This window comes from Hippocampus guttulatus, chromosome 2 (genome assembly GCF_054856545.1).
Source record: "Hippocampus guttulatus isolate MCC_2025c chromosome 2, RoL_Hgut_1.0, whole genome shotgun sequence".
Taxonomy (NCBI): domain Eukaryota; kingdom Metazoa; phylum Chordata; class Actinopteri; order Syngnathiformes; family Syngnathidae; genus Hippocampus; species Hippocampus guttulatus.
In genome coordinates this window covers 26,355,455-26,382,403 of record NC_141262.1, presented here as the reverse complement: position 1 = coordinate 26,382,403, position 26,949 = coordinate 26,355,455, and the positions used below count along the sequence as shown (strand labels likewise).

Sequence of the window (26,949 nt, the reverse complement as noted above, 5' to 3'; positions counted from 1 at the left end):
TTATGGGGGAGGTTGTAGAATTTGTGATGCTGGCTTACCAATATATGTTTATTTTTATTTTTTTATGGCCACTAAAGGGTATCATTACACTCTTAACCAATAGTGTTATCGAGCTCAATACATACTACGCTAGGCAATGTCAAAAGTGCGCTGACGGATGAGACCCCTGACATGTCCTCCTTTAGTCGATTCAAGCCAAGTGGGTAGTATTGGCCACTGTGCTACGAACGCACACGAGAAGAACTTATCACCTCAGGAAGGCAAAATCATGACAAAAGACGATCGCTGTTCGACGGAGGCCCAACGCGATGGGACCAGTGAGGAGGTGGGGTAAATAACGTCTTTTGTGCTACCAGGCTATTACGTGGCGAGTGATAACTCAAGACATTTCCGTTTCCACGTCAGAGCGCTGAGGAAAGCCCACCCACGAAGGTTTGTAGCGACTCTGCCGTGGCCCAGGACGTGACGCTGGACGTCCTACTTAATGAGCGTCTCAAGAGGCCAACGCAACACGCTGCTCGCGAGATCACGGCTGTCCAGGTGGAGCATGTCGAGTCTCCGGGACATTTCTACATCAGCTTTTTTGAGAGCGACGAGTCAAGCGCGTTGCTGGACATGATGTTCGAGATGCGGTGAGCAGCTGTTTGACTTTTGTACGTTTTGTGTGAGAATGGTGAAGAGCATCAATTTCTACATTCTCAAAATTTCCAAATTGACATATTTTACATATTTTGCTTCCCTCCTCCACATTTCAATGAATTGCTCGGCATTTCAGTTGATCTTAAGATTTTCAGCATTCGCATAATTTCAGCAGAAATTTCATTCCCCTATCGCCGTCCTCATCCAGGCGATTTTACACCTGTCCAGAGGTGTCCGAGGGCTACCAACTCCCACGGAGATTTGTCCGACGAGGCCAAGCCTGTTGCGTGGCTGCGGCGGGACTTTGGTTCTACCGAGTGGTGATACAGCGAGTCGTCAGCGCCTGTCAAGTGGAGGTGTACTTTGTGGATTACGGCAACACCACCACGCTGCCCTCTGCCAACCTGAAGTTCCTCAAGTATGCTTGCACTGACACAGAAAAGCATTTGGGGGTCATCTAGCCTGGGGGTCGGCAACATGCGGCTCTAGAGCCGCATGCGGCTCTTTTGCGACATCTAGTGGCTCCCTGGAGCTTTATAATAATGTTTCAAAATGGAAAAAGATTTTGATAGTAGGCTAATATAGTTCAAATAGATATACTTTCCTGTAGATACATGTTGCAGCTCCAAAAAGGAGAGCTGTAGTGTTGGTTTTTGAAAACGCACACTTTATTTATGCTTTTAACAGTCTCGACAAACGGACACGTCTGCGTCTGACTCCGTGCCTTCTCTTCTCGTTCAACTGGAGAGGCGTTCAAAGACAGCCTGCAAAAAAGGGAAATTCATGATCACTTCACTGACACTAAGAAAAGCAAAAATAATGCACCAAAACAAAAAAATCAAGCGCGGAAATCACAAAATAAATTCTATCGGGGCGTTTATGAACACACAACAGAGGAATAAATAACAATTCTGAGACAGTCCAGTTTCCTACATACATACAGCATGTGTTTCCTTCATTGTATGTTTTATAGAAGGCTTTTATATTTTTGCGGCTCCAGACATATTTGTTTTTTGTCCTAAATGGTTCTTTCAACATTTTGGGTTGCCGACCCCTGATCTAGCCCATAAGAAGTCAAAAGAAAAATTTTTTTTTGTTGTTTTTCATAGGACGTGTTTCTCCATTCTCCCGGCGCAGGCTGTCCCCTCATCATTGGCTGGAATTAAACCAAGAACTGTAAGCATTATAGCGTCCTTCCATCCATTTACCAAAGTCGATCCTCATTTGAGTCATGCATGTGCTGATACTGGTCGCCAGCCAATTACAAGCCACGTTGTGCATAGACATACAGCAGCATGTTTTCGGAATAATTCTCAATTAAAACCCGGCATAACGTGTGCTTTGGCTCTCAGACTTGCAGTTTCTGTTATAGGGCGCGTGGACTCCACAGGCCACCGCTTCCTTCCAGAGCCTTTGCTCTAATCACATCCTCGTGGGTGCCCTCAAGTGTTACGTCGGAGACGTGCTGCAGCTCTACCTTTGCGACACGCACACTAGCGACGACGTCTACATCCACGCCGTCCTGCTAAGCCAGGGCCACGCCGTGGCCTCCTGGCCCTCGGACAGTGTCGGGGTCAGTCGCCAATATTCCCGTTGGGATTTCTTCATTTCATCTGTTGGCTAATTGTCGCATATCTCACTCAGCCGTGTGTGAAGTACAGTCCAGTCACTTTGTACCTGGGTGATGACAAAATCGACCTGCATGAAGTAGAGGAGATGACATTGGATGAACTTAAAGGCGCCACCATCACAGAGAAGGTTACCATTCAAATGACCAATGTCTTCATGTACCAGTAGTCTGAAAGGGTTTTTGGGTTTTTTTTTTTTTTGTTTGTTTGTTTTTGGAAAGCAGGTTGAATTGGACGAGATGCCAGGCTTGGAGCTGATCATGGACGAGCGGGTCAGGTCTCACTTGGGTTGTCTTCGCGTAATTTAGTAAAACGTACCGTATTTTCCGCACTAAAAGACGCACTGGATTATGAGGCGCACCTTCAATGAATGGCTATTTTGTAAAAATTTTTCATACATTAGACGCCTTGCATTAAAAGGCGCAATCTACAATGCGTCCACTAGATGGTGCTACGCTCCTTCCATTCAACTTGAGAGGCGTTCCAGACCGCCTCTGAAAATGTAAATCAACTATTACTGCACTTAAATGAAACTACGAAAATTGAAAATAATGCATCAAAACAGAAAATCAAGCGAGGAAATCACAAAATAAATTCTATATCCCCCCCGCCCCCTACAGAATTTATTTTGTGATTTCGTCGCTTGATTTTCTTCGTGGTTTCATTGAAGTAAGAATTAATTACATTTTTCCAAGGCGGCCATGAACGCCTCTCGAGTCGAACGGAAGAAGGCACGGAGACAGACAAAGACGTACCTGTATTTGTTGAAACCGTTTTAAAAAATTAACACCACAGCTCTCCTTTTTTCGGAGCTTCAACACAAACAAATTTAATAAAGCAGCGACACAGTTCACTGAACCAACAGCAAGTTATAACATTGGAAGCATGTCTCCAGGAAGGAGCCATCTTGGAGTCAACGTATTACCATAATGACCATCCAAAAGACGCACCGGATTTTAAGGCGCTCAGTGAGCTTTTACGAAAATGGAAGACTTTGTGGTGCGCCCTATAGTGCAGAAAATACGGTAATTGGCTACCTTGCCAGTGGAGAACATACGCAACAATTTGAGCCGAAAACTAAAATCTGTTTTTCTTCTTACTTTAACACACATGGTTATTTTATAATCATTTTAATGCAGCGTTTTCCTCTGGTGTCCAGGTATTCGGGTTGCTCTGCTCTTCAGGTGAAGGTTTGACAGCTGGTTTCCTGCAGCCAGATAATTGAGCCCCTTCCTATTCGTTTGTTGAATTATTTTGGTTCTTAACAACACTGCTGTAAAAAGGGTTGCTTTATTTGTTTTTACATATTTTTTAATTTAAGGCATTGTTTACTTGGTAATGTTCGTATTGTGATATTAAAAGAAGATAATCTATACGTTCCCTGTCAGCATTTTTGTTTGTGAAGATGAAACTGTACATGTATGGTTTGATCACCATAATAGAATACCAAAAGACCCTATTTGCAATTCTTCATTTTTATGTAAATTTGATAAGACTCACAGACTGAAAGAAAATGTCATGTCATAGCTTCTTGTAAATATAAATGTCATGACAAATGACCAGTGATCAAACTTCCCAAACAAGGAACACAAATTCGCGCGGCACGTTCACGCTCCCAGGATGTAGTGCGTTTAATCTTCAGCCTTTTGCTTCATGGCCATTTGTGATTTAAAAAGCGTGTAGAATGAAACACACGCGAAATGGAGTAATTGTCAGTTTGAAACTGCCCCAGCATTCGAAAACGAGCACATTTAATGTATCCCGAGGTTATGCGTGACGGTCCGTGTGTGGAGTGGTTATCTGAAGTCGGAAGTTTTTGAGCAGTACGTGAATGCCTCGCGGTCGGACGGCGGGGAGGGCGACGTAAAGAAAGGGCGAAAGCAACATGGACCTGCAATAAAAGCAAGCCCGCATTTTTTGGCGTCCATCCGACAAAAGGGAGCAATCACATTCCCATCGTTATATCTGAGCGCTGATTTTTATTTGCGAATAGCTGTGCCCTGCTCTCACCGCGGGCCGGCCGGCACTGCAATTCAGTTAGCCTCGTTAGCACGGAAGTCATTGTCGTCCTCGGCGCTACCACGCTCGCTCGCACCCCGGCGGCGACAATCAGGCGCGCGGACACATAAAAAAGGAGCGTTCACGGGGGCGGTGACGGAGCACACGACGCGGCCGAGGCGAGATGGGGGTGAGTGGAACGAGATGGCACCACGAAAGCGCCGCTGATGCTGCTGCTGCCGTTGCTTGTGATGGCTTGAGAGTGGAGAGAGGGAGAGGTGAACTTGATGAGAGAGAGAGGGGGGGGGGGGTAAGAGGAAGAATGGTTCATGGTGGTAGCCTACTTAGCCTGCGAGCTAACACTTAGCGCTGTCATGTTCGCAATGTTTACCACCGTGCCCGCCAGCCGCCTTAGCTGCTTCCAAATGCCACTAATGCAAGTAAGATTGCCTGCACCACTGCTGTACTCGGCGGCGGCGATTTACATCCTCCACTTGCACTCTGGCGTTAAACCCATCCACGTGTTCCCACAGATTCCGAACTTAAAGCTCTGAGTCAAAGTGGTCTCCTGCATTACCCCCCATCCGCCTCCAGTTCATCTGGAGACCTGGTACTTGTTTGTTTGCATTCACAAACAATTACAGGACAGTCTGAAATGCTGAATGTAAAAAATATGTCTATATGTGAATTAATCTGTTAACAACCGTCACCGGAATTAATGTGCGCATCTCTACTCATGCCCACTTCAGCCTCCAAAAATATCAAAACAATTGCACCAATGTTTTGGATTTTATGGACATTAAGTGTTTTCCCTCCATACAGAAAGTTGGCGCGATGTAAAAAAACGAATACATTTTCAATAAAACAGACCGGATAGCAATTATAACGATTGCCGCGTTATTTTGGATTTCACTGAACGTCATCCTCTCTTTGGGCACTCACTGCACATATGAAAATATAACATCCATAAAATCCAAAATATTGGGTTGCTCATTCGAATAATTTCAATGGTTGAAGTGGCCGCAAGTACAAATTTCTAATTGTTTTGGTGACAACATTAAGAATTGTTTCGCTAATGTTGGGTGAATTTTCCTGCTTAATTCATAATGCACCAACACCCTATTGATCAGAATACATTGTTTAGACTAGTGGGGCCGCATAGAACATCTTGTTATGAAAATGTTTGACGTGACTTCCCCTTTAAACTGAATTTCCCTTGTGGATAAATAAACGATCTCTTATAAACACTTGACCCACGTTGCTTGTTAGTGTGCTCAGTTGCACTCAGATCTCTCTCTCTCTCTCTCCCCTGGACCATCATCAAGATAATCATGTTGTTTTGATGTTCCTTGCCCAGAGAAAATCCAGCCGAGCGAAGGAGAAGAAAGCGCGGCGTCTGGAGGAAAGGGCGGCCATGGACGCCGTCTGCGCTAAGGTGGACGCTGCCAATAAGGTGAGTTGATTGGGAAGCGGGGCCAAGTGTAGGAGGGCTTTGTCAGCATCGCTTTGATGCCATAAATAACTGGGCCCGTGGGAGTGGTCGGTTTCTGCTTCACAGGCACATTGTTTGCCATCTGCACGCCATCATAATCGGTCCTAACCTTATAGTGCTGTAATTAAGTCAAAACAAGGAATTATTAACATAACAGTGAACACAGTAAAATAATACCAAGTCTCATGCTGATTTGAAAACCAAAGAATCAAAATGTGTTTTAAGATGAGTTTTGAAGATGACAGAAAGGGTCCTTGCCCGACGTTTCACAGGAGGCTAACAATGGTGCCAATTTGCCGGTCCAATTTAAAATCCCTCCCCAATTGAATACCCAAATTCACGACTATTGGCTTTCAATAAGACATCAAGGGAGCTCAAGACAACAGGGTGAGATATGGAAATACCACTGGGAGCAAACACCATAACGTCTGATTGCTTTTTGTCAACTTCCAATAAGTTTTGTGCCATCCAGGCTTTCCTCCAGACAGGACAAAATTGGACTTAATGAGAAATCGCCCTTTTTGCTTAGCGAGACATTGATATGTCTGCCATCCCCTTCACATTGAAAAAAAATACTGTACTATGTTTCTTAAGATGGAATGCAGGGAAAGCCAATACAATGAAAACAGCGGGGGTCTCAAAATTGGACCCTGTGGAGTGCCAGAGTCTGGGATTGAGTGGGACACAGAGACCAAGACGAACAAAAAATTCTGCCTGCCAAATAGGATCTAAACCACCCTAGGGCAATACCAAAATCAAGATGGGTTTACTAATACTGTATGTATTGTTCAATGTATGTCGCGGCATGGGGGGCCTGTCCTCCAAGACAAATTTCTCCTATGGGAGACCAAATAAAAAGTCAAATCAAATCTAATGTGTGGGAAATGTTTTCCATTCAGTCAGGCGAGCTTTAGTGAGCTTCTGCGTAACACTTGTGCCATCATTTCCCAGCTCGATGACCCACTCGATTCCTTCCCAGCCTTCAAGAAATACGACAGGAACGGGTATGTATTTATTTGTGTACCACTCCATCCCTACTCTTTCTTGTCGTGCTGAAAATGTGCATCCTCCCATCTAGACTGAACTTGCAGATCGAATGCAAGCGAGTGACGGCTCTCAACCCGTTATCGGTGGAGTGGGCTTTCGAACTCACGCGAGCCAACATGCAGACACTGTAAGCATCTGATTTAGATGTTTTTGTTCATAAAGCGCCATGGTAAAACTGTTCTCCCGTGCCGCCAGCTATGAGCAGAGCGAGTGGGGTTGGAAGGAACGCGAGAAAAGGGAGGAGATGAACGACGAGAGGGCGTGGTACCTGTTGGCCCGCGACGGAGACTCCGCCCCCGTGGCCTTCTCCCACTTCCGATTCGACGTGGAGTGCGGGGAGGAGGTGCTATATTGGTAGGGCATCGTTTGTTGTCCCGGTAGTTGTGACGTGAGGATGCGCTGGTTGTTATTAACTTGTGAACATGCCGCAGCTACGAGGTGCAGCTGGAGAGCAAAGTGCGGAGGAAAGGGCTCGGCAAATTCCTCATTCAGATTTTACAGCTCATCGCTAACAGGTAAATGGGGGCGAGGGGGTGCATTGATTCTGCTTATATTTGATGGGTCAAATGCAAAGTTGCAAACAATTTTGAGAATACCTTAAGTAACTCGACTTCAGATGCACAGCTCGAGATTTTTCAGTCCCGATTTTGGTTTAAGTTTGGATGAAGGTTTTATACAAGAAAGATCCACTTGGATAAAAAACATTCAGATTTTCAGTGGCTAGTGACCTTTTTAAAACGCCATCAAGCCACAAAATAAATTACACAAATGTGATATAAATATGCGTGGCATTGAAGAAGACTGAGGCATTTTTCATCTGTGTAAGATATTTTAAGATTAAACAATCAGAGGCCTAAATGTAGCTGAACCAATCAGACGGCGTAAAATTCTGAGGTCGCTCTGAGTAATAGTGAATCTAAAATCTGATTGGTTTAAAAAAAGAGACAATGCAGCGCTATTTGTGTGTGCGCGTGTATGGCACCCAGACAAAGGATTATGAGGCATTGAGCAAATATTTGCACGGCAACACATTGAAGCTGAAATCTGATTCTACAGAACGGAATAATGACGTTTCAATTCATTTCATTTGGGATTTGTGCAAGGCAGAGAAAACAAATGACTTTTGTTGTTGATTGAATGTTTTGTTGTCCTGTTTGTTCTCGGCAGTACGCAGATGAAGAAAGTGATGCTGACAGTTTTTAAACACAACCATGGGGCGTACCAGTTCTTCAGAGACGCTCTCCAGTGAGTACTGCGCCGTTCCAACGAGAACGTGGCCACGCTCGTTTTGAATCCGCTGCGCTTCCCCGCCAGGTTCGAGATGGACGAGACCTCGCCGAGCATGTCCGGTTGCTGCGGCGACGACTGCTCCTATGAGATTCTGAGCCGGCGGACCAAACACGGCGAAGCCTCGGTTGGTCACAGCCACGGCGGCGGCCACTGCGGTGGATGCTGCCACTGATCGTTTGGCCTCGAAAAGGCAGCGAGGGGCAAAGTGTATGCGAAAGCTCGACCTGCCGCCTTTTTTTCATTACGGGCCACGGATGGCGGTGTTTTTGGTTCCACGTCTCGATGTTACGGAGTGACATTTGTGTTTTTCTGCTGTAAAAGCGGCATGCTGTGTGCGCTTCTGTTTGTTTCATCCTTTCCCGTCAGCTCCTTCCTATCCACGACGACAAGTGACTCGGCTCTCATTGTCATTGTATCGAAGGTTAGAAGCCGCGGTCGCCGTCTCTTTCCAGGTGAGCCCCCGTGAAAAAAATGTTATCTCAAAGTGATTTCTGCCTCATTGCGGCCCCACCTTTTTGTTTTGTTTCGCATGTGCTCCATGCCGGTTTAACAGATGGAGCGAGCCTTCTTTCGATGAGTGTAAATCTGAAGTATGATAAGTGTGCCACGGTTATGCTGCTTTTGGAACAGCAGCTCTCTAGTAAATCTTCATTAGGCTAACGAAGCAGTTTCTTAGATGTTCGCCATTAGGAACATGCGTCATGAGTGGACTCATTGCCAACATGCCTTTTCACCCCCACACCTAAATCCCAGGCTTTCATTTCTATGAGCGAGAAGTAGTTGTTATGTTTACAAAGCCTACAGGGTACATGCATTTGGAGTGATTGTGTCATTCCGTTTTAATAACAATCTGCTTTTAAGTTCATGTCAATAGTCGTAGTTGCAATCAAAAAAAATGGATATGCTCCTCTCATGCCTTGAAAATATAAGTAGTGTTTTTAAAATTTGACCACTGTTTGGTCCCTTGGCAGGTGAGCTGTCTAAAAAAAAATGTCACCAATTTTATGTACGACTCCTTTTTAGTTTTGGGAAAATTGTTACAACTCTATCCATGTGTATATAACATACATGTGCTCTTATGGATCCCATGTTGAAGCGAAACACTTTTTGAAACATGAAACCTTCACATGAACTGACTTGATTAGACCTGTATGAGACTGATGCTTACTGTGCAGTCGTTCACAATAATGAAAGGGAACACAGTCATTCTGCCTTGTCAGTGTTTTCTTTGTCTGCTACACATCCAATAAAGTCTTTTCTCTTTTCGTAAGACGTTTTTTATTTTATTTTTTGCTGATTTATCTGTCTACTTAAATATGTACTTAAACAATGGAAACTATCTACTTAACGCGCATGCGCGCTGTTTCCTTGGGTCTGGTTAACGTGTGGCACCCAACCCGGAAATGGTTGGAAAAGTCAACACTGAATGAATGGATCCTCTTACGAAGGGTCTTGCGACAAAAATGACGTGAGGTGCTTAATAAATTGTAAAAAGCATCCGCCAGGATTGTCTTTAGGTAGGTGCATGCGTATGTGTTATTTTATTTTGTGTGCAAACGTAGTCCAGTGGTTAGCACGTTGGCTTCACAGTGCAGAGGTACCGGGTTCGATTCCAGCTCCGGCCTCCCTGTGTGGAGTTTGCATGTTCTCCCCGGGCCTGCGTGGGTTTTCTCCGGGTGCTCCGGTTTCCTCCCACATTCCAAAAACATGCATAGCAGGTTGATTGGACGCTCTAAATTGTCCCTAGGTGTGAGTGTGGGCTTGGATGGTTGTTCGTCTCTGTGTGCCCTGCGATTGGCTGGCAACTGATTCAGGGTGTCCCCCGCCTACTGCCCGAAGACGGCTGGGATAGGCTCCAGCACCCCCCGCGACCCTAGTGAGGATCAAGCGGTTCGGAAAATGGATGGATGGATGGACGTTCTACCATGCTACTTTCTGCAAACTAGCTAGCGTTAGCGAAGATGCAATTCTTTTCCATTACGTCTCATTTGTTTCTTTCACAGTATGCATTTCATTTGCTCATTTTTACAGGGATTTTGTTTGCTCTCTTCCAGAAGTTCATCCAGATTAATTGGATTAGTTGTTCATGTTTACACCCGTTTAAATCTGCAATGGTGCAAACGAGAAAAGCAAACCATTTACTTAATATTATAGTACAGTACAGTAATCCATTCCAACCGCCAATCCCCCTCCCCGCCATAAAAAAAACACAACGTTTGAGGAAAAAAAGTGTTTAAAAATAAAGTAAAATGGAACTGTGCTGTTTCGAAACAGAAAAGGGAACGTCGAGAAATAAAATGCCCTTTAAAAGCATAATTACTGTGAATTGGGACAAGCCAAAATGCCACAACAATTGTGTGCCGGGCAAGGGCGTGGCTTTCTTGTGACGTCACGATAACCCGCTCCAAGTACACAAGTGACCGGTACTTCTTCTATTGTATTATTATTATTATACTCCATATTGTGTCGTTCAGGGTACGATGGCCACCAGGATGAATGTTACAGGGGCATTAAAGAAAAAAATTGGAAATACTTACTGTACTGCATTATAATTGTATAAAGTCTGTGAAATAATAAATACGTGACGTGTTCTTTTACTATATCCTCTATTATCAGTGGGTGGAACACAATTTTTTTTAATGTGTTGCCTTCTTTCAATAATTAATGTGACAGTGCCTGTTTTCAGTTAAACTCACGCCTTTGACTCTCCTCTTTTTCTCATGGAGAGGTAAGCATTTTTATAGCTGGAGAAACATTTGATTTCATTTACAAGTTTAAGTATTTTAATACATTGCCGTGCCATATCACTTGTGTAGGGGCCGCTGTAACAATATAATTGACGAGGAGGACATTGTTTTCTGCTATTTTCGTCAGGCTTTGTGTTTAAGACCATTAAACGCAACCAACACAATAAATCCTGCTGTGTGTCATCAATATTCTTAAACACAGCGCAGTTGGACACCACCGTTTACATTATTATTTTTGTTATAATACACCTTATTGTGTCTTTCAGGGTACGATGGCCACCAGGATGAGGCTGAAGCTGAAAACGGTGTTTGTGCTCTACTTCCTGGTCTCTTTTCTTGGCTTGATCTATGCACTGATGCAACTTGGTGAGCAGACTTTAAACTTGCTGGTCTATTTGTTACGGAAAACATTCTAAATTGATTTGATCATGAAAGCAAATCATCTATTAATGTCTTGTTTTCTCCCCAGGGCAACGGTGTGATTGCACGGAGCACGATATGCCCAAGGAGCGAACCATATCTCGATTGCGGGGGGAGCTGCACCGTCTTCAGGAGCAAACCAGGAGGTTGGAGGCCACCAAGCAGCCCCGAAAAGAGTCCTCGCTGCCCACCATCTTTGTCATCACACCGACATACGCCAGGTAACCTCGCCTTGCTCCCTTCCGTTGGTTCGAGTCAACCAACAGATGGTGTTCTTGTGGTTTGTTCCAAGGCTGGTTCAAAAGGCTGAGCTGACACGCTTGTCCCAGACCTTCCTCCACGTGCCTCAGCTCCACTGGATCGTCGTGGAGGACTCCCAGCACAAGACGCAGCTGGTGGGACAACTCTTGGCCAAATCCGGGTTGTCCTACACGCACCTCCAAGTGGCCACGGCCAAGGAGCGCAAGTTGCAGGAGGTGGAAAATGTTCCTAAATACAACATGAGTTCATATTTGGGTGAAAGGCACACAGGATCACACACGTCAGCTTTTGTTTGCCATGTGCTCAAACCAACATCTGCGTCCTTTTCTTCCCCGCCCAGGGGGATCCCAACTGGCTCAAGCCTCGCGGTGTGGAGCAGAGGAACGAGGCCCTGCGCTGGCTGCGGGAGGACAGAAGGGCTCAGACGGACACACGTGGCCAGCAGGGGGTTGTCTACTTTGCTGATGACGATAACACTTACAGTCTGCAGGTATTTGAAGAGGTATGAACACTGACACGGACCCTGTTGTTTCCCCCAATTGTAGTACTTGCTTAGTTTTTCCAAGAGACGAAGCAATTTGTTCTTGCCTCGCACTGTTGGGCTGCTGCTGTTGTTGATGTTGTCGTCGTCTCAGATGAGGAGCACCCAGCAAGTCTCCGTGTGGCCTGTGGGACTTGTCGGAGGCATGAAGTACGAGAAGCCTGTTGTGGAAGGAGGAAAGGTTTGTTTCCGCCTCAAGAAAAATAGTGTATGTAGAAAAATAAAAGCCAAACACACAAATAAAAAATGAAAACAGTCGCAAGGAGCATGGAGAAGATTGACTGCGTTGAATGCTCCTGGCGTCACTCATTCGTAAGGCTGAATGGGTGGTTGACATTTTTTCCCAAAAGCTTTCATCAGACGTGCAAGTAAACTTTTTTAATTTTATTTTTTCCCTTGCTGATTCCAAATCTGCTTTTTTTTCTCGAGCAAATCAGGTTTTCATAGTATGAAGTATATAACCTGTCATAGTTATATATTTTGCAGTATTTATGAATTAAGTGTCAAGGCTCAGCAGCAGGTGGATTCTTTTCTGAAATGCCATAACTAAATTGATATGGATGGTCAAATCCATATTGCGTAAGCTTTTATAGGTCAAACTTCAAAATGAAAAATGAAAATATCTTTAAAAAAAAAAATGATGTCCTCTGGAAAAACGTAAAGACATTTTTTAAAGCGGTGTCAAAAATACATTTTGCGACACATAACGCCATCCCTGATTAAAATTAGCTCTTGACCACTGTTGTAAAATTGATAAATAATGATGATTCGAATCAAATCGATCGCTCTTTGTTCGGCGGGGATGGTTGATACAAACTCTTCTCTGACGAAGAATGCATGATTTGACATCATGCCGCGATTCTTTTTCAGGTAGTGCGCTTTCACGTTGGCTGGCGTCCGAGCCGTCCCTTCCCAATGGACATGGCCGGCTTTGCCGTATCTCTCAAGCTGCTTCTGTCCAACCCGGACGCTCGCTTTGATGGCAACGCACCAATGGGTTTCCTGGAGAGCAGTCTCCTGCAGGGCCTCGTCACCATGGACCAACTGGAGCCCAGGGCGGACAACTGTACCAAAGTAAAAACCTTTTTGGGATGAGCTCGCGAATGTGACCGAGGCCGCAACCTTTTCATGCTTTCGCAGGTGCTGGTGTGGCACACACGCACGGAGAAGCCCAAGATGAAGCGTGAAGATGCTCTGCAGGCTCAGGGTTTGGGCTCCGATGCGGCCGTGGAGGTCTGACAAGCGCACGCACACACACACACGCACACACAATGGTGGATCTCCAATTAAAAAGTCATGCATGTCTTTCTTTTTTTTTGCATGATCACCACACAGATGCCTTTTAAGTCAAACCATTTTTTTCACTCAACTAAAATCCAGTGGAATCCACTAATAACAATACAAACTCATGTGAAGCTCCAGTAATAAACATGAAGACTCCCCTTGAGCGTTAGTTCAAGTACAGTGCGAGAATCACAACTGATGGAGATGAGTGATGGCTGTGTGTATACAATGTTATTTATTTATTGCTGTAATATTTGCTCCCTACATGGTTTCTCGTGTCACTGACAAATAAACTAGGTCAAATATTGTTTGTGTCACGTTTTCTTGCTTAAAGATCTCTGTTATATGCACTTGGGCAATTGTTTACTTAATTTTGTGCCTGCGTGGGTTTTCTCCGGGTACTCCGGTTTCCTCCTACATTCCAAAAACATGCATGGTCGGTGAATGGAACACTCTGAATTGTCCCCAGGTGTGATTGTGAGTGTGAATGGCCGTTCATCTGTACGTGCCCAACAATTGCCTGCCAACTATTTCGGGACGGACCCCGCCTACTGCCCGAAGTCAGCTGGGAAAGGCCCCAGTACGCCCGCCACCCTCAGAGAACGGATGAATGTTTCAGCTGATGACGACACTACCACGGCAACAGTACTATCGGGTACACACCTATGCACTTATTACTGTAAATGTCAAAAGGTAAAAGGTGATTCACGTTTATTTTTTGCTTTGTTAACAGTTCACATTTTAAGTTTGCGGAAAGCGTCGTGATTCTTTGAGCTGCGCCTTCCGACTGCTTGAGAGTCGTCATGGCAACCTGCTTTCCGCATCACTTCAGTGGGGTTTTGTCTGGGTGCGTGTACTGGAGCTGTAAGCATGTGGTGTGTGTGTGTGTTTGGGGCATGTCACCAAATCTGAGCTCCCGAGTTATTCATTCTTCTCTAAATATAAATGTGATTATTTGTATCTAATGCATGATGTCAACATTCACTCATTGTCATCTTGTGTGCTGAATCGTTTTGCTTTTTCTTTTTTTTTTGGAGGGGGGCGGTGTTGTATTTCTCTTCAGGTTGAGTGAGTTGCCCAATATTTGTCACTAACATGAAGTAAGAGGAAGTGCCTTTTTAATAGTATGTCAGCTTGGAACCATACCGCTTCAATTTCAGCATTACATGGAAGTTCATGACTTCATCGTTGACATTGGAGCTGTGTGTTGTCATTTGTTCGCCTGCTTGAGTTTCTTCTTTGTCCTACCTTGAAACGATCCCAACTCCGCATTTGAAACAAGTGGAGATAGTGCTGGAGATTGTGTAACTAATTGATCTCTCTCTCTCTTTCCACTTCCCGCCCCTTCGTCTCCCCCTCAGTCATAACACAAGAGAATCACACGGAGATCACAGCTGGGAGGATGACTATCGGCAAGGACTCCAGGAAAAGTTCCGTGCGGGCTTCCATCCGAGCCCCCAAGTTCCTGGACAAATCCGGCGGCTTCTACAACCGCCTGGATGAGCTGGAAAGCGCACCCCTGAAGGACATTTTGGTGGTGGACGGAGGGAGCGACGTGGACGACGGCGAGACGCTCCTGCGGGCGGCGCCCAGCGGCAGGTGGAAGAGAAAAAGCTCCAGGAGGATGCAGAAGCAGGCCGCTTCTCAGGAGGCGTCAGCTCTGGGCTCGGCGAGCCCCCGCGTAGCCGAAGCGCACACGCACTTTGCTTCCCGGCACGATGCTGACGGCCAAGTGCTGATCCGAGACAAGAAGAGAATGAAGCGGGAGCAAGAGGAGGTTATGAAAGTGGTGAAGCGGGATACCATGAAAACATATCGCAAGGTGAGACACGAAGATCCGACAAGACTTGAACATGTAAGAACTTGCAATCAATCAGGCCACCATTTAAAAGCATCAGTTTGAATGTCAGTAAATGACAATATGGAAGAAATGTTCCTTTTTTTTTGTTCAATTCATTTGATAAATAATAAAATCATGTTGATTGTCATGTTTTTAATCATCAGATTGATAAGAAGTTCATGTCTATCAAATTTGTCAGCAGAAGGTTCCCCACAAATAAACACTCTCCTTGGTGGAGGTGATGAATACATTCCATCCTTGCATGAATGCCCCCTCGGTTAAACGTTAAGCCCTGAAAGGTTACGTAAGCCATTTTGTGGAGGAAAGTTTACAAGGCTGGACTCTGAATCCAGACGCTGCCATATGGAGCGGGGTGGAGGTCCATCGGCCACGTACGGCCGAGTCTTATCTTGACGTCATGTTTAGTGACGGGCAAATCATTAAGAACCTTCACCTGTCCACAACAAATGTCAAGTCTTCCTCTTTTTCCTCCTTAGGCTGTGGACCGAGCTTTTCGTCGAGGTTGGGAAGCGTTTGTGGCCAACATCTTCAGCGTCACCCTCACGCCCGTCCATTCGTCCCAAAATAAGCATCAGCATAATGTGGTGCTGGCCGAGTTTCAGTAGAAGCTCAGCAATAATGAACACCCAAATATTTGCCATTGTACCACGATTCTAATTATTTATTCCAGGTCATCATTTATCACGTCCGGTTCACTATTTGGAGCTTTTCTCAGGTTTAACACGATGAAAACACAAACGTGTCGATGTGTAACTGCCAAATAAGAAGCAATGACTGATCAGTGGACCCATTTTATCTTTTATTTGGAAAGTCACGAAGCTGAAGGTAATCCTCCGCAGGCTGAGTGTAGATGTGCACAAATGTGCCCAAAGTATTCGATTATTTTGTGACATATTGAGTATAAATAATGTCAAACAAAAACTGTGTTGTTAGTCATGCAGTCTTCCTCTTGGTGTTTTGGTGAAGGTTCTTTAACCTTGAGGGGCCAAACGGAGAAAAGAAAGAAAGCCAATGTGTGGATTTAAATGTGGTTTATTAATTTTTGTATTGTGATATATTTATGCAGTGTTCAGTTGGTTTTAACACTTGAAAATGCACAATAAATTGTAACTGCTGGCGGAAAACCAGAAAATGAAAAATTACAGTGAACATGTCATATTATTGACGATCATAATTATTGGTACAGTGTTATGATATTACGTTAGGGTCATCCGAAAATTGGAGGACATTTTGGCTTCAAAACTCTTGAAAAATAAACCTGCACTTTGCTGGACTGCATGTTTTAGTAATTTGTATGTCGATTATTTAAAATTTGATGGGTGGGACGTAAAATGTCCTCCAATTCTGCAATGACCCAGAAAGGAAAACAAGAAAATCCTACATACAAATATTTGATAGCTTGTAAAGTACGTTCGTCCCTGAAGTCTTCCAAAAAGACTTGGGATGAAGATGGTTATCATTTGAAGAAGATTAAAATGTGTGTATGCTTTTTTTTTTAAATTATTGCATTACCACTTTTTCATGACATGGGTTTTCATTCATTCCTCGATGCCGCTGTGATGTATCCTCCGATTCGGTAGGTGGCAGTAACTTGATTAACGGGGTACGTCCAAACGCCACAAAAGAAATCCAAGTTAAAAGAAAGAAAAAGGAATCCCTCTCCTGTTAATTCGTTTGAAGTGATGTCACAATCGTGATGCTTATATGTAATAGTATATGTCAAATATACTTGGGTGATTGTTCTCTCCAAAAAAATGAAATGAAAACAGCTCTACGGTAAACCGTTTCTCCGCAAAGCTACAAGGAATAGGCGGAGTCACGGGACGAGTATATAAAATGGACGACGCCATTTCTTCGTCCACTTTCCTGCCTTCTCCACTTTGAGGTAATGTCTGAAGTTCTCATCATGTTTTACCCCCCACCCGAATTATTTTTGAATCCGTTTAGAATTGCTTTCTTTCGATATATCTTTGTTCAAACGTTGTTGATAGCTTTATTTGCTCAAAGTGGGCTTTGTGTTGCCTGGATTTCAGTGGATGTAGTGCGGGTTCGTCGCGAACATTTCTTGCCCTGCGTTCTAGTCACAATTTTGACCGACAACTGTGCGTTCTCGTCACCATTTAAATATGGAAACGTTAGTTATTTAGATTCTTAAGCTTTTCCCCTCCGCATTTCACTTTTTTGATCTCGCTTTGGCTTCCTTTCCATCGTCTCTCGATGATGATACTTTTCACAGACCTGTTCTGAATGACTGTGAATGTACTTTTTCTATTCTGAAGTGAGACATTTTTTGGAAAGAATGCTTCGGCGTCGCCTGCCCGCGTGTAGTCACGTGGCTATGGCTAATGCTAAAGCTAGCACCTCGTGCTTCTTGTATGTCTTGCAGATGCAGCCTGTTCGCGAAGCTACGTTATTAACCTCAGGTATTGCCCTTTTAACTTTTTTATTGACGCTTATGTATAACTAAAATAACGATAAAGGAAGGCCCATGACTGAATTGTTCACTGACTAATGTGCGTTTTTTCTTTTCAGAAGGCGCTCGTTCAAGAACCTACTGGTATGATCCCCTTTTGAAGTTATATTTTGCATTTGCATTGTCATGTCATGCTGCGGGGATGTGAACTTTGAACTCTCTCACTGACTCAACCACGATGAAAATGTATCCAAATCTGAGTTGCATGGAGCAGAAAAAATAAAAATGTATCAATTACAACCTGACGTTAATGTGAGTGACCTATTTTTCCCCTCTCCCCTTTAGGATGGTCTTCTGATCTTCAGGTATTTTTAGTTTATTTTTCAAAAAATGATCATGGCTGCTGTGATGAATTCTAGAACTCTCTCTGACTGAACTAGTCTTTGAAGAGAACCCTTTAAGTGTTATTCTGAGCAGCACCCATTGGCTACTTCAATGTTTCATGTTAGGTTTTAATATTCTTTTCTGTTTGTAGATGGGGAAAACAAACCTCTGTACTTGCTGGGTCAGCTGTTGGCTAACTCATCACAAGGTGGGGGCTTAAACAAAATTCTGTACATCTTCTGGGTTGAAATGATGATTTCAAATGACAAGCATATGGCTGAAACCATTGATGTCAACATGTGTTCTGATTCGTTTGGACACCAAAATGACATCAATGTAATAATGTTTACACTTGAAATGAGACTTTTGTTTTTTTTGTGGTAGCTACAAGGTGGCTGAGGCACGACGCCGATGGCACATCGTCAAATGTAAGCAAGCACTTGAATTTGTCTCCATAGGTGCAATGATGATGACACTTAGCTCACTTTGACTTGCTGTGAAAGGACACGAACATCTGAGCACCTGCCCTTTTTTCCTCAATATTTAATTGTAGATAAATTGACGGTAACTAAAGTCTTTGTGCTTCAACAGGCTCGAGGTGAGTGGGTGTGTTTAAAAAAAGGCCCACCGGCGCTCTGCAGCTGAAAATGATGAGACAATACTGGAATCTCGTTCGTCTGAATGCTGATGAGAATCACAAACCTGACGCCAGCCATGCTTGAATAGTTGGAGTGAATGGAATTTTTTTTCCCCAAAGCTCATGACTTTTTATCCTCCCCTCAACCAGATGTAACCGCATTTGGATCCCATCTGCCAGGTGAGCAGTAAAATCGCGCACAAGGCAGTATGTGCTCCATGCATTTCTTTGGTGATGACACCCGCACGCGTCTTACGCCATGCGTCGATGCCAGACCTGCAAAGGTGAACCCACTGGTGTTGCCATGGCAACAAGGGGACACCTTGTTGGGGTTTCCAACAGTCTGAAAAAGAAGTTTGCTGTAGCATGTTGGTCACATGTCAAGAAGCTAGCTAACCATTTCCTTTTAACTTTTCAGGTGGGAGGCGGCCATTTCGTGGAGGTGAGTCGAAGGTTTTATTTGTTGAGATTTTTGTGTGACAGTGATGACTTCCTGTTACCGCCCCAGTCTGAAGATTCATGACTGATTGGTACAACTCCTGAGCCACATGAATGAATGTCAACTCCTATAAATGGTGATCAAATTGAAATTTATTTATTTTATTCTGCTCACAGGTTGGCGTGTCTGTTTCAGCTACCAGGATGCTGTTTGCGCTGTCCGCTGCAGCCATGTTGGTATGTAGCACATATTTTAATTTGCCAACAGAAGTGATGAGCTCATGATACCGCCCCAGTCTGAACTTTCATGACTGATTGGTTGACTCTGATCTTGAAGCAAACATTGTAAAGCGTGTTGTATCTCTTGGGCACTGACTGAATTTTTATTTTGTTTCTTTCTATTTCCAGACTGGATCGGCATCTTAGAAAATTTGGAAATGCCCCTGCAAACTGAAAGTGAATTATCGTATTGACCCATCTTTGAAATAAAGAAAAAATAAAATCACTGTTTTTTTTTGTTTGGTTTTTTGTCGTTCACAACCTTTTAGCAAAAGTCCAAAATATTCTGTGCGGTGTGTCTCCAGTTGGCATAAACAGTATTATGATAATACTTGAGGGATAATGAATTAATAATCAAAAAGATTGTTGAAGCATTATCCATTGCAGGAGCTGGCCATTTTGCCCATTTGTCAACTGAAAATGACAGCTTGTGACCAAAACCAGTGAGCAATGATGGGTTGTGAGCCGTTGGGCACTCTTCAGCTTCAGTTGACGGGGCCGCCATTTTGCTACTTACTAACATTAAGAATGCACAGATGTTTGTGTCATGACAAAACAAGGCAACACCAATGTCCTCTGTCAAAGAACATCAGGTCAGTCTGCATTGAAAAGCCGTGCGGCAATATCATCCAGCAGCCAGTCCATCCCTGCCAGAAGATTCTGGCCCGTCACTGCACTGCATCCCATAATGCACCAGTGGTGGTTTTTGATGTCATCCAGGGCTAACGTCTGCAAAATAAAACAATCGGTATATCAATAGACTTACAGATATACCGTAGATCTACAGTAGATGTATATAGATCTATATATACACGAGGGTCATTCAAATAAAAATCCAGTGTAAGGGCTTCTAATAGAGAAGCTGACTTAAAAAAATATATATTCCCTTGTCACTTTCAAACTTTGTGCCAACTCCTGTGACCTGCTAGGCGGGTCAACAAGATGGGAAAAGTGAGTGGTGAGAGGCTACGTGGGGGGGCGGGGGGGGGATTCTATCTGTATTAGAAGTCCTGATGAAACAAACACACACACATCCATACTGTGACGGAGCTGCAGGAAAAAAAAGGGCTTACCGCTTGTATCACTTCTTCCGACATAGCACCAGGTAAATCTTGTTTGTTTGCAAACACCAACAATGTTGCACCTAGTAACCTCTAAAAGGCAGAACAATATATATATATAAATAAATAAAACAATTTATCTGAGGACACAATATTGGCGGTACCTCCTCCAGCAGCAGCTTGTGGAGCTCCTGCCTGCAGTCCTCCATGCGTTGACGGTCTGCGCTGTCCACCACCCACACGAGACCATCCGTGCGTTCAAAGTAGTTCCTCCAGTAGGAGCGCAGAGATTTCTGTCCCCCCACGTCCCAAATGTTCAACTTGTAGCTACGACAATAAACACAGACGTTTACTTTAATGGTGTTATTTTAAAGTGCTCCATAAATACAATTGAGTTCATTGGGCGTGATGTCACGTTGGGTGAGTAAAAACGCAAGACCGCAGTCGCCTTAATTATGTCAACCACTGCGAATTAGCTTAATCATGATGATTTTTCATCTACAGAATATTTACTCCCTGTGTTCCAACGTGATGATCCTGAAGCCCAGCGTTGGTGGGATGGTGCTGATGTCCTCGCCATTCAGCCTCTTCACGACGGTCGTCTTCCCCGCGTTGTCTAGACCTCTGCACGAGCCAGATCAGGAAAAAACACACACGCACACAAATGGCCACGCTGCTAATGCTAATTCAACACTAAACGGAAATGTGTCTTCGATCCCCTTCTCGTGTGTGTACACGAGAAGACTTGCTCAGAATGGTTGATTTTACTCGTATTCTATTCGACTTGAAACAGGATACAGTATTAGTAGTCGCATCTCGCGCTCTTTCTGCTTCATCTTCTTCAGAATTGTCAGCAAACCCATCGCCAAACTGTCCTGCGGATCGATTAAGTATTTAGGTCAAGCAAACAAAGGAAAAAACGACGTTGTCTTCGGTCTTATGTTTCAATCAGCTCGCGTGTGGACACGGAAGTGGTCGGCATGAGCGCAGCCTCTACGCGACATCCTATTGGTCAAACCAGTACTGGGCGCACGTTCATTGGTTTAAAGCTGACGCGGTGTCTGACGGGTTGTGTTGCGTTCGGCGTATTGGAAATTTTGTGATTTCGTTTGACGTTTTCAAATTTGAGTCGTTGTGACTTGTGAGGGGCATGGAGCAATTGTCACGTGTGAAGTTCTATCGCTGGACCTTGTCTTCTAAGAATGGTACCGCTTAGAAACAGTAGTCCATTTTAGCAGTATTACCATATTTTCCCATACAGCTTTATTTCTATTGTTTTTGTATTCATTAGATTGATGCTATTCATCGTACTGAACGTGTCGTCGTGTTTCGAGTGAAAAAATATGAAATATTAATGCTTATTATTTATGAGAGGTCAAAAATATGTAATACGTTGACGTCCTTGGTTGAATTAAACACCGAATTTGTAATTAGTCACGTTACGTAACACGATTTTGACTTGTTCCGAGCGTCCCAGTCGTTCTTCTTTTTTGGGGGGAGGGGACTTTTGGCGTCCCCGTGTGGTATAAATCGGAGTAAATTCACGACGGAAAGCCTTGAGGAAACAGAAGGGGCTGGGCTTGGCGGGATGTGGGTCAATTCTTGAGCTCTGCGGACTTTAAAATAAACAGAAAGTGAAAGCAGATGTCTGCTCTGCGTCACCCAGCCCGCGACCCCCAAGTGGATGCAGTCCACGTTTGGAGAGCGACTGCGTAAAAACTGAAAGTCCGGTTTTGCGGTCCTGAGGTCCATCCTGATGGTGCCTGCACCAGGGCGTCAGTGCGCTCCACTGGAGGTGAGATGTCCCCCCTCTTCATGGACACAAGAGACGAGGCTACATCCGGCTCTGTAAGTTCTCCCTTTCTCAAAAATTGAGCCAAATAGACCTCAGAATTTATCCCCCCCCCCCAAAAAAAAAAGAAAGCGCTTGTGAAACCAAAAGCTGAAACTAATATTGTATTGACTTATTTCATTCTGTCATTTTTAGTCATTTAAATGATTCATACAGCGAAAAGAAAGACATCTTTACCATCTCAAAAAAATTTTGACATACACATTTAGAAATTCGAGAGCAAATGGTGCTTCATGAATCTGAATGGGAGTGGCACTTTATAAATGTTCGCAAATGAAGATTTTTTTTATACACCATTATCCAATTTCTAGGTCATGCAATTCTGTCTAAAATACTTCCACTGTAGCTGCATTTACTAACTTTGATGTTGTTATGGTACAGAATGTACTGAAAGTTCTGATGATAATTTTTACTTTGTACTGTCTTTGTACCCGAACAGTCCTGATTCACATGTATTGAGCAACTTGCTATTATCCTGTTTTTTTTTTTTTTTAATGCCACATTTCCGACTTTGCGTCACAAAGAGATGGCGTCAATCCCTTCTGACAACACCCTGGACCGGTCACCAGTCTATAACATGGCACATCTGACCCACCATGCCAGTCAGACACTTTGTAGCTAAGGTTGTAAGAATGTTGCGTGTGGTTCCAAGTGAAGTGGCTGACCCAGTAGAATTCAACAGATCATGTTAATTGTCGCAAAGCTATGAACAGGGCGTCAAAGCGCTACATTTCTCCGAGTGAAACTCCTAAATACACAAATGAACGCAGCATGTGTCCTTCAACATAGTTCCTCGGCACCAATTTATCACTCGTCGGTTCCAGCTGAGCACTGCTTTTGTCCAAATGAAACTCCTCAACCAATCAAATTGGATCATTGACGCTTTTGAAAAAGGCCTCTGAAAGCTATTCAATATCAGTTATCGCTGCGCTTCTGACAAAGACGGCCGCGTTTACGTTCATGTCGGCAGGAGAGAGAGGCGGCGGGGGACCGGAGGGGCACCATGAGACGAATGAAGAACCGAAATGCCGCCCGGAAGAGCCGCAAAAAACAAACCGAGAGGGCGGACGAACTCCACAAGGTTGGAAATTTTATTTTTGTACCTGCATGTGTGTGTGTGTGTGTGTGTGTGTGTGTGTGTGTGTGTGTGTGTGTGTGTGTGTTGGGGGTGTGGTAGGTGGTGGGGGTGGCGGTCTATTGGCTATTTCCTGTAAAGAGCATGCTTGAAAAGAATGGCTGCCCCTGGCAAGTAGCACCGCCTTTCCTGTCTCTACAGCCCCCTCCACCACACACACACACACGCACGCACACACCCCACACACGTACACCCCCCCCCACACACACACATACACAGTGTGGGAGGCAATTTCATCAAAATAGAATACAGACAAAAAAGGAATGTTGTTTTTAGTATTTAGTTTAACAAACTAGACGTTTACATGCAAAAGGAAATGTTATGAGTGGAACAGATTATTCAAAAGTATCTATAAATCTGATGCTAAACTCAGTTGAAGTGAATTGAATGGATTTGAGTTAAGCTTAGCATAGCACTCAAAAGAATGGCGACAGGACTATCGATAGTGTGTGTTGGTGATTGGACTTTCACTTTTTCTTTATCGATTGTTGACATTTTTTTTTTAAGCCAAGGGCCTCGTTTGAGAACAGTGACATGTCAATAACTCGGGTCCACCCATTTCTACACTTAATCAGTGATACAAAGAATTTTCGACTTAAAAAAAAAAAAAAAAAGAACATTTCTCAAAAATCTGATGTGCTAGAAAAAAAGTAAATGTAATTTTGACATCAGTGTCAAAAATGCGCATCGTGACAGATAAAGCCACTGTGATCAAAAATTGCAGATGACCAATATAATTCAACAGTCGGACGTGTGCACTCAGTTGTAAGTTAAGCGAAGTTCACTTTCAAATGTCAGTGAGGTTCACAGAAAAGTGTCACCCGAAGATGCCAAATGATATTTGTAAGAATACAGTGCACTATAGTCAACCATTAAAATCTGTATTTATTATTTACATGCATTTTCAAGCATCACACATTTAACACCAAAATATATGCATGTGAGGTATTGCAGGTATTGTTTTTGTCCATTTGGTGTCACCATCCTTTACATTTAACAGTACCGTATTTCCCGCACTAAAAGGTGCACCTAAAAGCCTTCCATTTTCTTAAAAGCTCACAGCACGCCTTAGTGTAGTGTGTAGTTAGTGTAGTGTTCTGTTGGCATTTCCTTGAGGGTAGCTCTATCTAGTGGATGCATGTAGATTGCGTCTGAGAAGCGGTGCGTCCAATGTACGAAAAAAAATACAAAATAGGCCATTCAGTGAAGGTGCGCCTCATAATCCAGTGCGCCTTTTCGTGTGGGAAATACAGTACTATAGTATCTGTGACTGGATGCGTGTGACTCCAAGGATTGGAAATACTGTTTTGTTTTTCTCCACACTGCTACGAGTGAAAGGTCACTAACTGTTTTTCCTCGGCAGGAGTTCGTGAGACTGGAGGCTTCTAACTTGGCCCTGGAAAAGGAGATTGAAGCGTTAAAAAAAGAGGTTCGTCATTACACCGCAGCCCTGGAGCGCCACCGGCCTTTTTGTGTCCTCGGAGATTCCGTGCAGGTGGATGCCCTCAAGCCTTCCGCATTTACCACCTCCAACCCGGAGATTGACGAAAACCCTCATCTGTGGCCCTCGTCCGATTTCATCCCTTCCTGCCTTTTGTCACTCGCTCCTCATTCCTTGTTTGGTGGCGACATCAACACACAATCCCGCCATTTGCCCTCGCCCTCTTTCACCACACGCAATGACGACCTTTCAATCGCATCCGGAATTTTTCACTTTGAAGATGCGAAAGCGGCACCCCTCGATCCACATGCATTTTACACCCAATACGAGAGCCCTTCAGTATTGGATCAGACCGACACAAAACAGGCCTTAAACTCAAGTCAGGAGACGACGCCAGTGACATCCCTGCTTCCCATTTTGCCAAACACCTCGGATGGATTCTTCCCTTCAAACACACCTTCGTTGGGGCCGTACCCGGGAGAGCTGTCGCTTTCGGAGTTCCTGGAGGAAAACGACTGGATTCTGAGTGTGGACGGCAACCCCACCATTCTTTAAGGGCACCCAAAAAATGTGGCGCGGGTGACTCCATTCGGTGCCCTTCTTTTGACTGCACTTGATGGAAATGACAACATGATGACACATGACCTTGTGGTCTCTTTGCTTTCACTTGTGTTAATTTACTTCCTGTTTTATCAAGGGAGGAAGACACATGCTGCATTCATTTGTGTATTTATTTATTTAACCTTAGTGAGTAACATTCATTGTTTTCTGATTCATGTTTGGTGCTATGTTTCATTTTCAGTCAATGGCAGTGCTTGTATGATACTTTACAAAGCAGCTAATGTTGTAGACGAACTAATGACAAATAATAAAAATGGCTTGTTTAGAAAGCATATCGATTGGTGGTTCTGAACCTTGTTCGAGGTACCGAACCCAATCAATTCACATGCACATTCACCGAACCCTTCATTACTGAATAATAAAAATCTGGTTCAAGATATGTTGCTTCAGTTTTGCCGGTGCGAGACGAGAGTTTCCCTTACTTGGCATGACAAATCATGCAGGTAGGATGCTGAGTCCCATCATGTTCTGTGATGCATGTGAACCCATGCAGTTTTTAGCCCCCCCAAAAAAATGACCATATGTAGTAAGGATTTTTTTTACAACTGAAAACTACCATTTACAGTCAGGCGTTTTTAGCCGAAAAAAACGACCATGTATCGTAAGGCGTTTTTTTGACGAAAATAACGACCATGTATAGGAAGGCGTTTTAAGCCGAAAAAAAACACTGTATAGTCAGGCATTTTTAACCGAAAAAACGACCATGTATTGTAAGGCGTTTTGAGCCAAAAATAACGACCATGTATAGTAAGGCGTTTTTAGCCCGAAAAAAACGACATAGTATAGTAAGGCGTTTTTTTGCCGAAAAAAATGACCATGTATAGAAAGGCGTTTTTAGCCGAAAAAAAACGACCATGTATAGTAAGGGGTTTTAAGCAGAAAAAAACCACTCAGAATAGTCCGGCATTTTTAACCGAAAAAAAACGACCATATATTGTAAGGCGTTTTTAGCCGAAAAAAACGACCATGTATACTGAGGCGTTTTTATCGGAAAAAAATGACCATGTATAGTAAGGTGTTTTTTGCCGAAAAAATGACCATGTATATATAGTAAGGCGATTTTAGCCGAAAAAACGACCATGTATAGTAAGGCGTTTTTGCCGAAAAAAACGACGATGTATAGTAAGGTGTTTTTTTGCCGAAAAAATGACCAGGTATAGTAAGGCGATTTTAGCCAAAAAAACGACCATGTATATTAAGATTTTTTTTGCCGAAAAAAAACGAGCATGTATAGTAAGGCGTTTTTAGCCGAAAAAAACGACCATGTATAGTAAGGCGTTTTTTGCCGAAAAAAACGACGATGTATAGTAAGGTGTTTTTTTGCCGAAAAAATGACCAGGTATAGTAAGGCGATTTTAAACAAAAAAACGACCATGTATATTAAGAGTTTTTTTGCCGAAAAAAACGAGCATGTATAGTAAGGCGTTTTTAGCCGAAAAAAACGACCATGTATCGTAAGGCGTTTTTTTTGCCAAAAATA

General features: G+C 43.7%; 6 protein-coding genes and 5 non-coding genes across 19 annotated transcripts in view; 10 read left to right on the top strand and 1 right to left on the bottom strand.

Moving 5' to 3' along the window:
* The window catches only part of LOC147209286 (tudor domain-containing protein 5-like), a 159,105-nt gene extending 155,463 nt beyond the window's left edge, over nucleotides 1–3,642 (top strand). For 3 of the 5 annotated variants that reach the window (XM_086105052.1, XM_086105050.1, XM_086105051.1), the window contains 8 exons: nucleotides 186–325; nucleotides 406–632; nucleotides 848–1,057; nucleotides 1,749–1,815; nucleotides 2,012–2,212; nucleotides 2,284–2,397; nucleotides 2,492–2,539; nucleotides 3,427–3,642. In XM_086105052.1, coding sequence (XP_085961178.1) covers nucleotides 186–325; nucleotides 406–632; nucleotides 848–1,057; nucleotides 1,749–1,815; nucleotides 2,012–2,212; nucleotides 2,284–2,397; nucleotides 2,492–2,539; nucleotides 3,427–3,492 — 1,073 coding nt within the window. In that variant the 3' untranslated portion in view covers nucleotides 3,493–3,642. The remainder of the gene's footprint in view (nucleotides 1–185; nucleotides 326–405; nucleotides 633–847; nucleotides 1,058–1,748; nucleotides 1,816–2,011; nucleotides 2,213–2,283; nucleotides 2,398–2,491; nucleotides 2,540–3,426) is intronic. The other 2 variants (XM_086105053.1, XM_086105054.1) reach the window with 1 other exon arrangement.
* Nucleotides 3,643–4,306: 664 nt separating this feature from the next.
* On the top strand, nucleotides 4,307–9,364 carry naa40 (N-alpha-acetyltransferase 40, NatD catalytic subunit). 2 transcript variants are annotated; one of them, XM_086105048.1, is made up of 9 exons: nucleotides 4,307–4,455; nucleotides 5,623–5,718; nucleotides 6,709–6,761; nucleotides 6,836–6,931; nucleotides 7,000–7,158; nucleotides 7,236–7,319; nucleotides 7,972–8,049; nucleotides 8,119–8,301; nucleotides 8,461–9,364. In XM_086105048.1, exons 1-8 carry the CDS (start codon nucleotides 4,450–4,452, stop codon nucleotides 8,264–8,266), a joined length of 720 nt encoding a protein of 239 aa, XP_085961174.1. In that variant the 5' UTR covers nucleotides 4,307–4,449; the 3' UTR covers nucleotides 8,267–8,301; nucleotides 8,461–9,364. The 2 variants fall into 2 exon arrangements, with proteins under 2 accessions (XP_085961174.1, XP_085961173.1); XM_086105047.1 differs by having other exon boundaries at nucleotides 8,119–9,364.
* b3gat3 (beta-1,3-glucuronyltransferase 3 (glucuronosyltransferase I)) lies at nucleotides 8,417–13,654 on the top strand. Of its 2 annotated transcripts, none has more exons than XM_086105045.1 (8): nucleotides 8,417–8,546; nucleotides 11,108–11,207; nucleotides 11,311–11,482; nucleotides 11,554–11,737; nucleotides 11,863–12,024; nucleotides 12,158–12,244; nucleotides 12,934–13,137; nucleotides 13,204–13,654. In XM_086105045.1, exons 2-8 carry the CDS (start codon nucleotides 11,114–11,116, stop codon nucleotides 13,300–13,302), a joined length of 1,002 nt encoding a protein of 333 aa, XP_085961171.1. In that variant the 5' UTR covers nucleotides 8,417–8,546; nucleotides 11,108–11,113; the 3' UTR covers nucleotides 13,303–13,654. The 2 variants fall into 2 exon arrangements, with proteins under 2 accessions (XP_085961171.1, XP_085961172.1); XM_086105046.1 differs by lacking the exon at nucleotides 8,417–8,546 and adding an exon at nucleotides 9,459–9,611.
* Nucleotides 13,655–14,432: 778 nt separating this feature from the next.
* Nucleotides 14,433–19,585, top strand: LOC147209278 (uncharacterized). Of its 3 annotated transcripts, none has more exons than XM_086105042.1 (11): nucleotides 14,433–15,202; nucleotides 15,685–17,093; nucleotides 17,595–17,631; nucleotides 17,744–17,765; nucleotides 17,967–17,986; nucleotides 18,157–18,213; nucleotides 18,390–18,433; nucleotides 18,597–18,822; nucleotides 19,061–19,084; nucleotides 19,258–19,317; nucleotides 19,489–19,585. In XM_086105042.1, the coding sequence occupies exons 1-2, from the start codon at nucleotides 14,750–14,752 to the stop codon at nucleotides 15,811–15,813; spliced, it is 582 nt and encodes a 193-aa protein (XP_085961168.1). In that variant the 5' UTR covers nucleotides 14,433–14,749; the 3' UTR covers nucleotides 15,814–17,093; nucleotides 17,595–17,631; nucleotides 17,744–17,765; nucleotides 17,967–17,986; nucleotides 18,157–18,213; nucleotides 18,390–18,433; nucleotides 18,597–18,822; nucleotides 19,061–19,084; nucleotides 19,258–19,317; nucleotides 19,489–19,585. The 3 variants fall into 3 exon arrangements, with proteins under 3 accessions (XP_085961168.1, XP_085961166.1, XP_085961169.1); XM_086105040.1 differs by having other exon boundaries at nucleotides 17,741–17,765; XM_086105043.1 differs by having other exon boundaries at nucleotides 14,442–15,169; nucleotides 17,741–17,765.
* LOC147209283 (small nucleolar RNA SNORD29) lies at nucleotides 18,464–18,528 on the top strand. The gene has a single exon (XR_015100371.1). It is a non-coding gene; the product is annotated as a small nucleolar RNA SNORD29 (small nucleolar RNA).
* On the top strand, nucleotides 18,649–18,716 carry LOC147209282 (small nucleolar RNA SNORD30). The gene has a single exon (XR_015100370.1). It is a non-coding gene; the product is annotated as a small nucleolar RNA SNORD30 (small nucleolar RNA).
* Nucleotides 18,869–18,994, top strand: LOC147209281 (small nucleolar RNA SNORD22). Its single transcript, XR_015100369.1, has one exon. It is a non-coding gene; the product is annotated as a small nucleolar RNA SNORD22 (small nucleolar RNA).
* LOC147209280 (small nucleolar RNA SNORD31) lies at nucleotides 19,118–19,191 on the top strand. Its single transcript, XR_015100367.1, has one exon. It is a non-coding gene; the product is annotated as a small nucleolar RNA SNORD31 (small nucleolar RNA).
* Nucleotides 19,216–21,418, bottom strand: arl2 (ADP-ribosylation factor-like 2). The gene is made up of 5 exons (XM_086105044.1): nucleotides 21,219–21,418; nucleotides 20,934–21,044; nucleotides 20,585–20,747; nucleotides 20,433–20,513; nucleotides 19,216–20,088 (listed from the first exon to the last, which is right to left on the bottom strand). Exons 1-5 carry the CDS (start codon nucleotides 21,281–21,283, stop codon nucleotides 19,954–19,956), a joined length of 555 nt encoding a protein of 184 aa, XP_085961170.1. The 5' UTR covers nucleotides 21,284–21,418; the 3' UTR covers nucleotides 19,216–19,953.
* Nucleotides 19,344–19,415, top strand: LOC147209279 (small nucleolar RNA SNORD31). The gene has a single exon (XR_015100365.1). It is a non-coding gene; the product is annotated as a small nucleolar RNA SNORD31 (small nucleolar RNA).
* batf2 (basic leucine zipper ATF-like transcription factor 2) lies at nucleotides 21,404–25,848 on the top strand. The gene is made up of 4 exons (XM_086105039.1): nucleotides 21,404–21,625; nucleotides 22,087–22,268; nucleotides 23,243–23,353; nucleotides 24,771–25,848. The coding sequence occupies exons 2-4, from the start codon at nucleotides 22,221–22,223 to the stop codon at nucleotides 25,401–25,403; spliced, it is 792 nt and encodes a 263-aa protein (XP_085961165.1). The 5' UTR covers nucleotides 21,404–21,625; nucleotides 22,087–22,220; the 3' UTR covers nucleotides 25,404–25,848.
* The last annotated feature ends 1,101 nt before the right edge of the window (nucleotides 25,849–26,949 follow it).

What these genes read in the sequence shown, in the direction of transcription:
- naa40 (XM_086105048.1), top strand. An exon ending in AGGTGGACGCTGCCAATAAG is followed by an intron (nt 5,719 to 6,708) that starts GTGAGTTGATTG and finishes ATCATTTCCCAG; the next exon opens with CTCGATGACCCACTCGATTC. An exon ending in TTACAGCTCATCGCTAACAG is followed by an intron (nt 7,320 to 7,971) that starts GTAAATGGGGGC and finishes TGTTCTCGGCAG; the next exon opens with TACGCAGATGAAGAAAGTGA.
- b3gat3 (XM_086105045.1), top strand. Translation starts at nt 11,114, where the DNA reads ATGGCCACCAGGATGAGGCTGAAGCTGAAAACGGTGTTTGTGCTCTAC. An exon ending in ATCACACCGACATACGCCAG is followed by an intron (nt 11,483 to 11,553) that starts GTAACCTCGCCT and finishes GTTTGTTCCAAG; the next exon opens with GCTGGTTCAAAAGGCTGAGC. An exon ending in CTGTTGTGGAAGGAGGAAAG is followed by an intron (nt 12,245 to 12,933) that starts GTTTGTTTCCGC and finishes ATTCTTTTTCAG; the next exon opens with GTAGTGCGCTTTCACGTTGG.
- LOC147209278 (XM_086105042.1), top strand. Translation starts at nt 14,750, where the DNA reads ATGACTATCGGCAAGGACTCCAGGAAAAGTTCCGTGCGGGCTTCCATC. An exon ending in ATCCGACAAGACTTGAACAT is followed by an intron (nt 15,203 to 15,684) that starts GTAAGAACTTGC and finishes TTTCCTCCTTAG; the next exon opens with GCTGTGGACCGAGCTTTTCG.
- arl2 (XM_086105044.1), bottom strand. Translation starts at nt 21,283, where the DNA reads ATGGGTTTGCTGACAATTCTGAAGAAGATGAAGCAGAAAGAGCGCGAG. An exon ending in ATCACGTTGGAACACAGGGA is followed by an intron (nt 20,748 to 20,933) that starts GTAAATATTCTG and finishes TTATTGTCGTAG; the next exon opens with CTACAAGTTGAACATTTGGG. An exon ending in CGGAAGAAGTGATACAAGCG is followed by an intron (nt 20,089 to 20,432) that starts GTAAGCCCTTTT and finishes TTTATTTTGCAG; the next exon opens with ACGTTAGCCCTGGATGACAT.
- batf2 (XM_086105039.1), top strand. Translation starts at nt 22,221, where the DNA reads ATGTCCCCCCTCTTCATGGACACAAGAGACGAGGCTACATCCGGCTCT. An exon ending in ACGAGGCTACATCCGGCTCT is followed by an intron (nt 22,269 to 23,242) that starts GTAAGTTCTCCC and finishes TCATGTCGGCAG; the next exon opens with GAGAGAGAGGCGGCGGGGGA. An exon ending in GGGCGGACGAACTCCACAAG is followed by an intron (nt 23,354 to 24,770) that starts GTTGGAAATTTT and finishes TTTCCTCGGCAG; the next exon opens with GAGTTCGTGAGACTGGAGGC.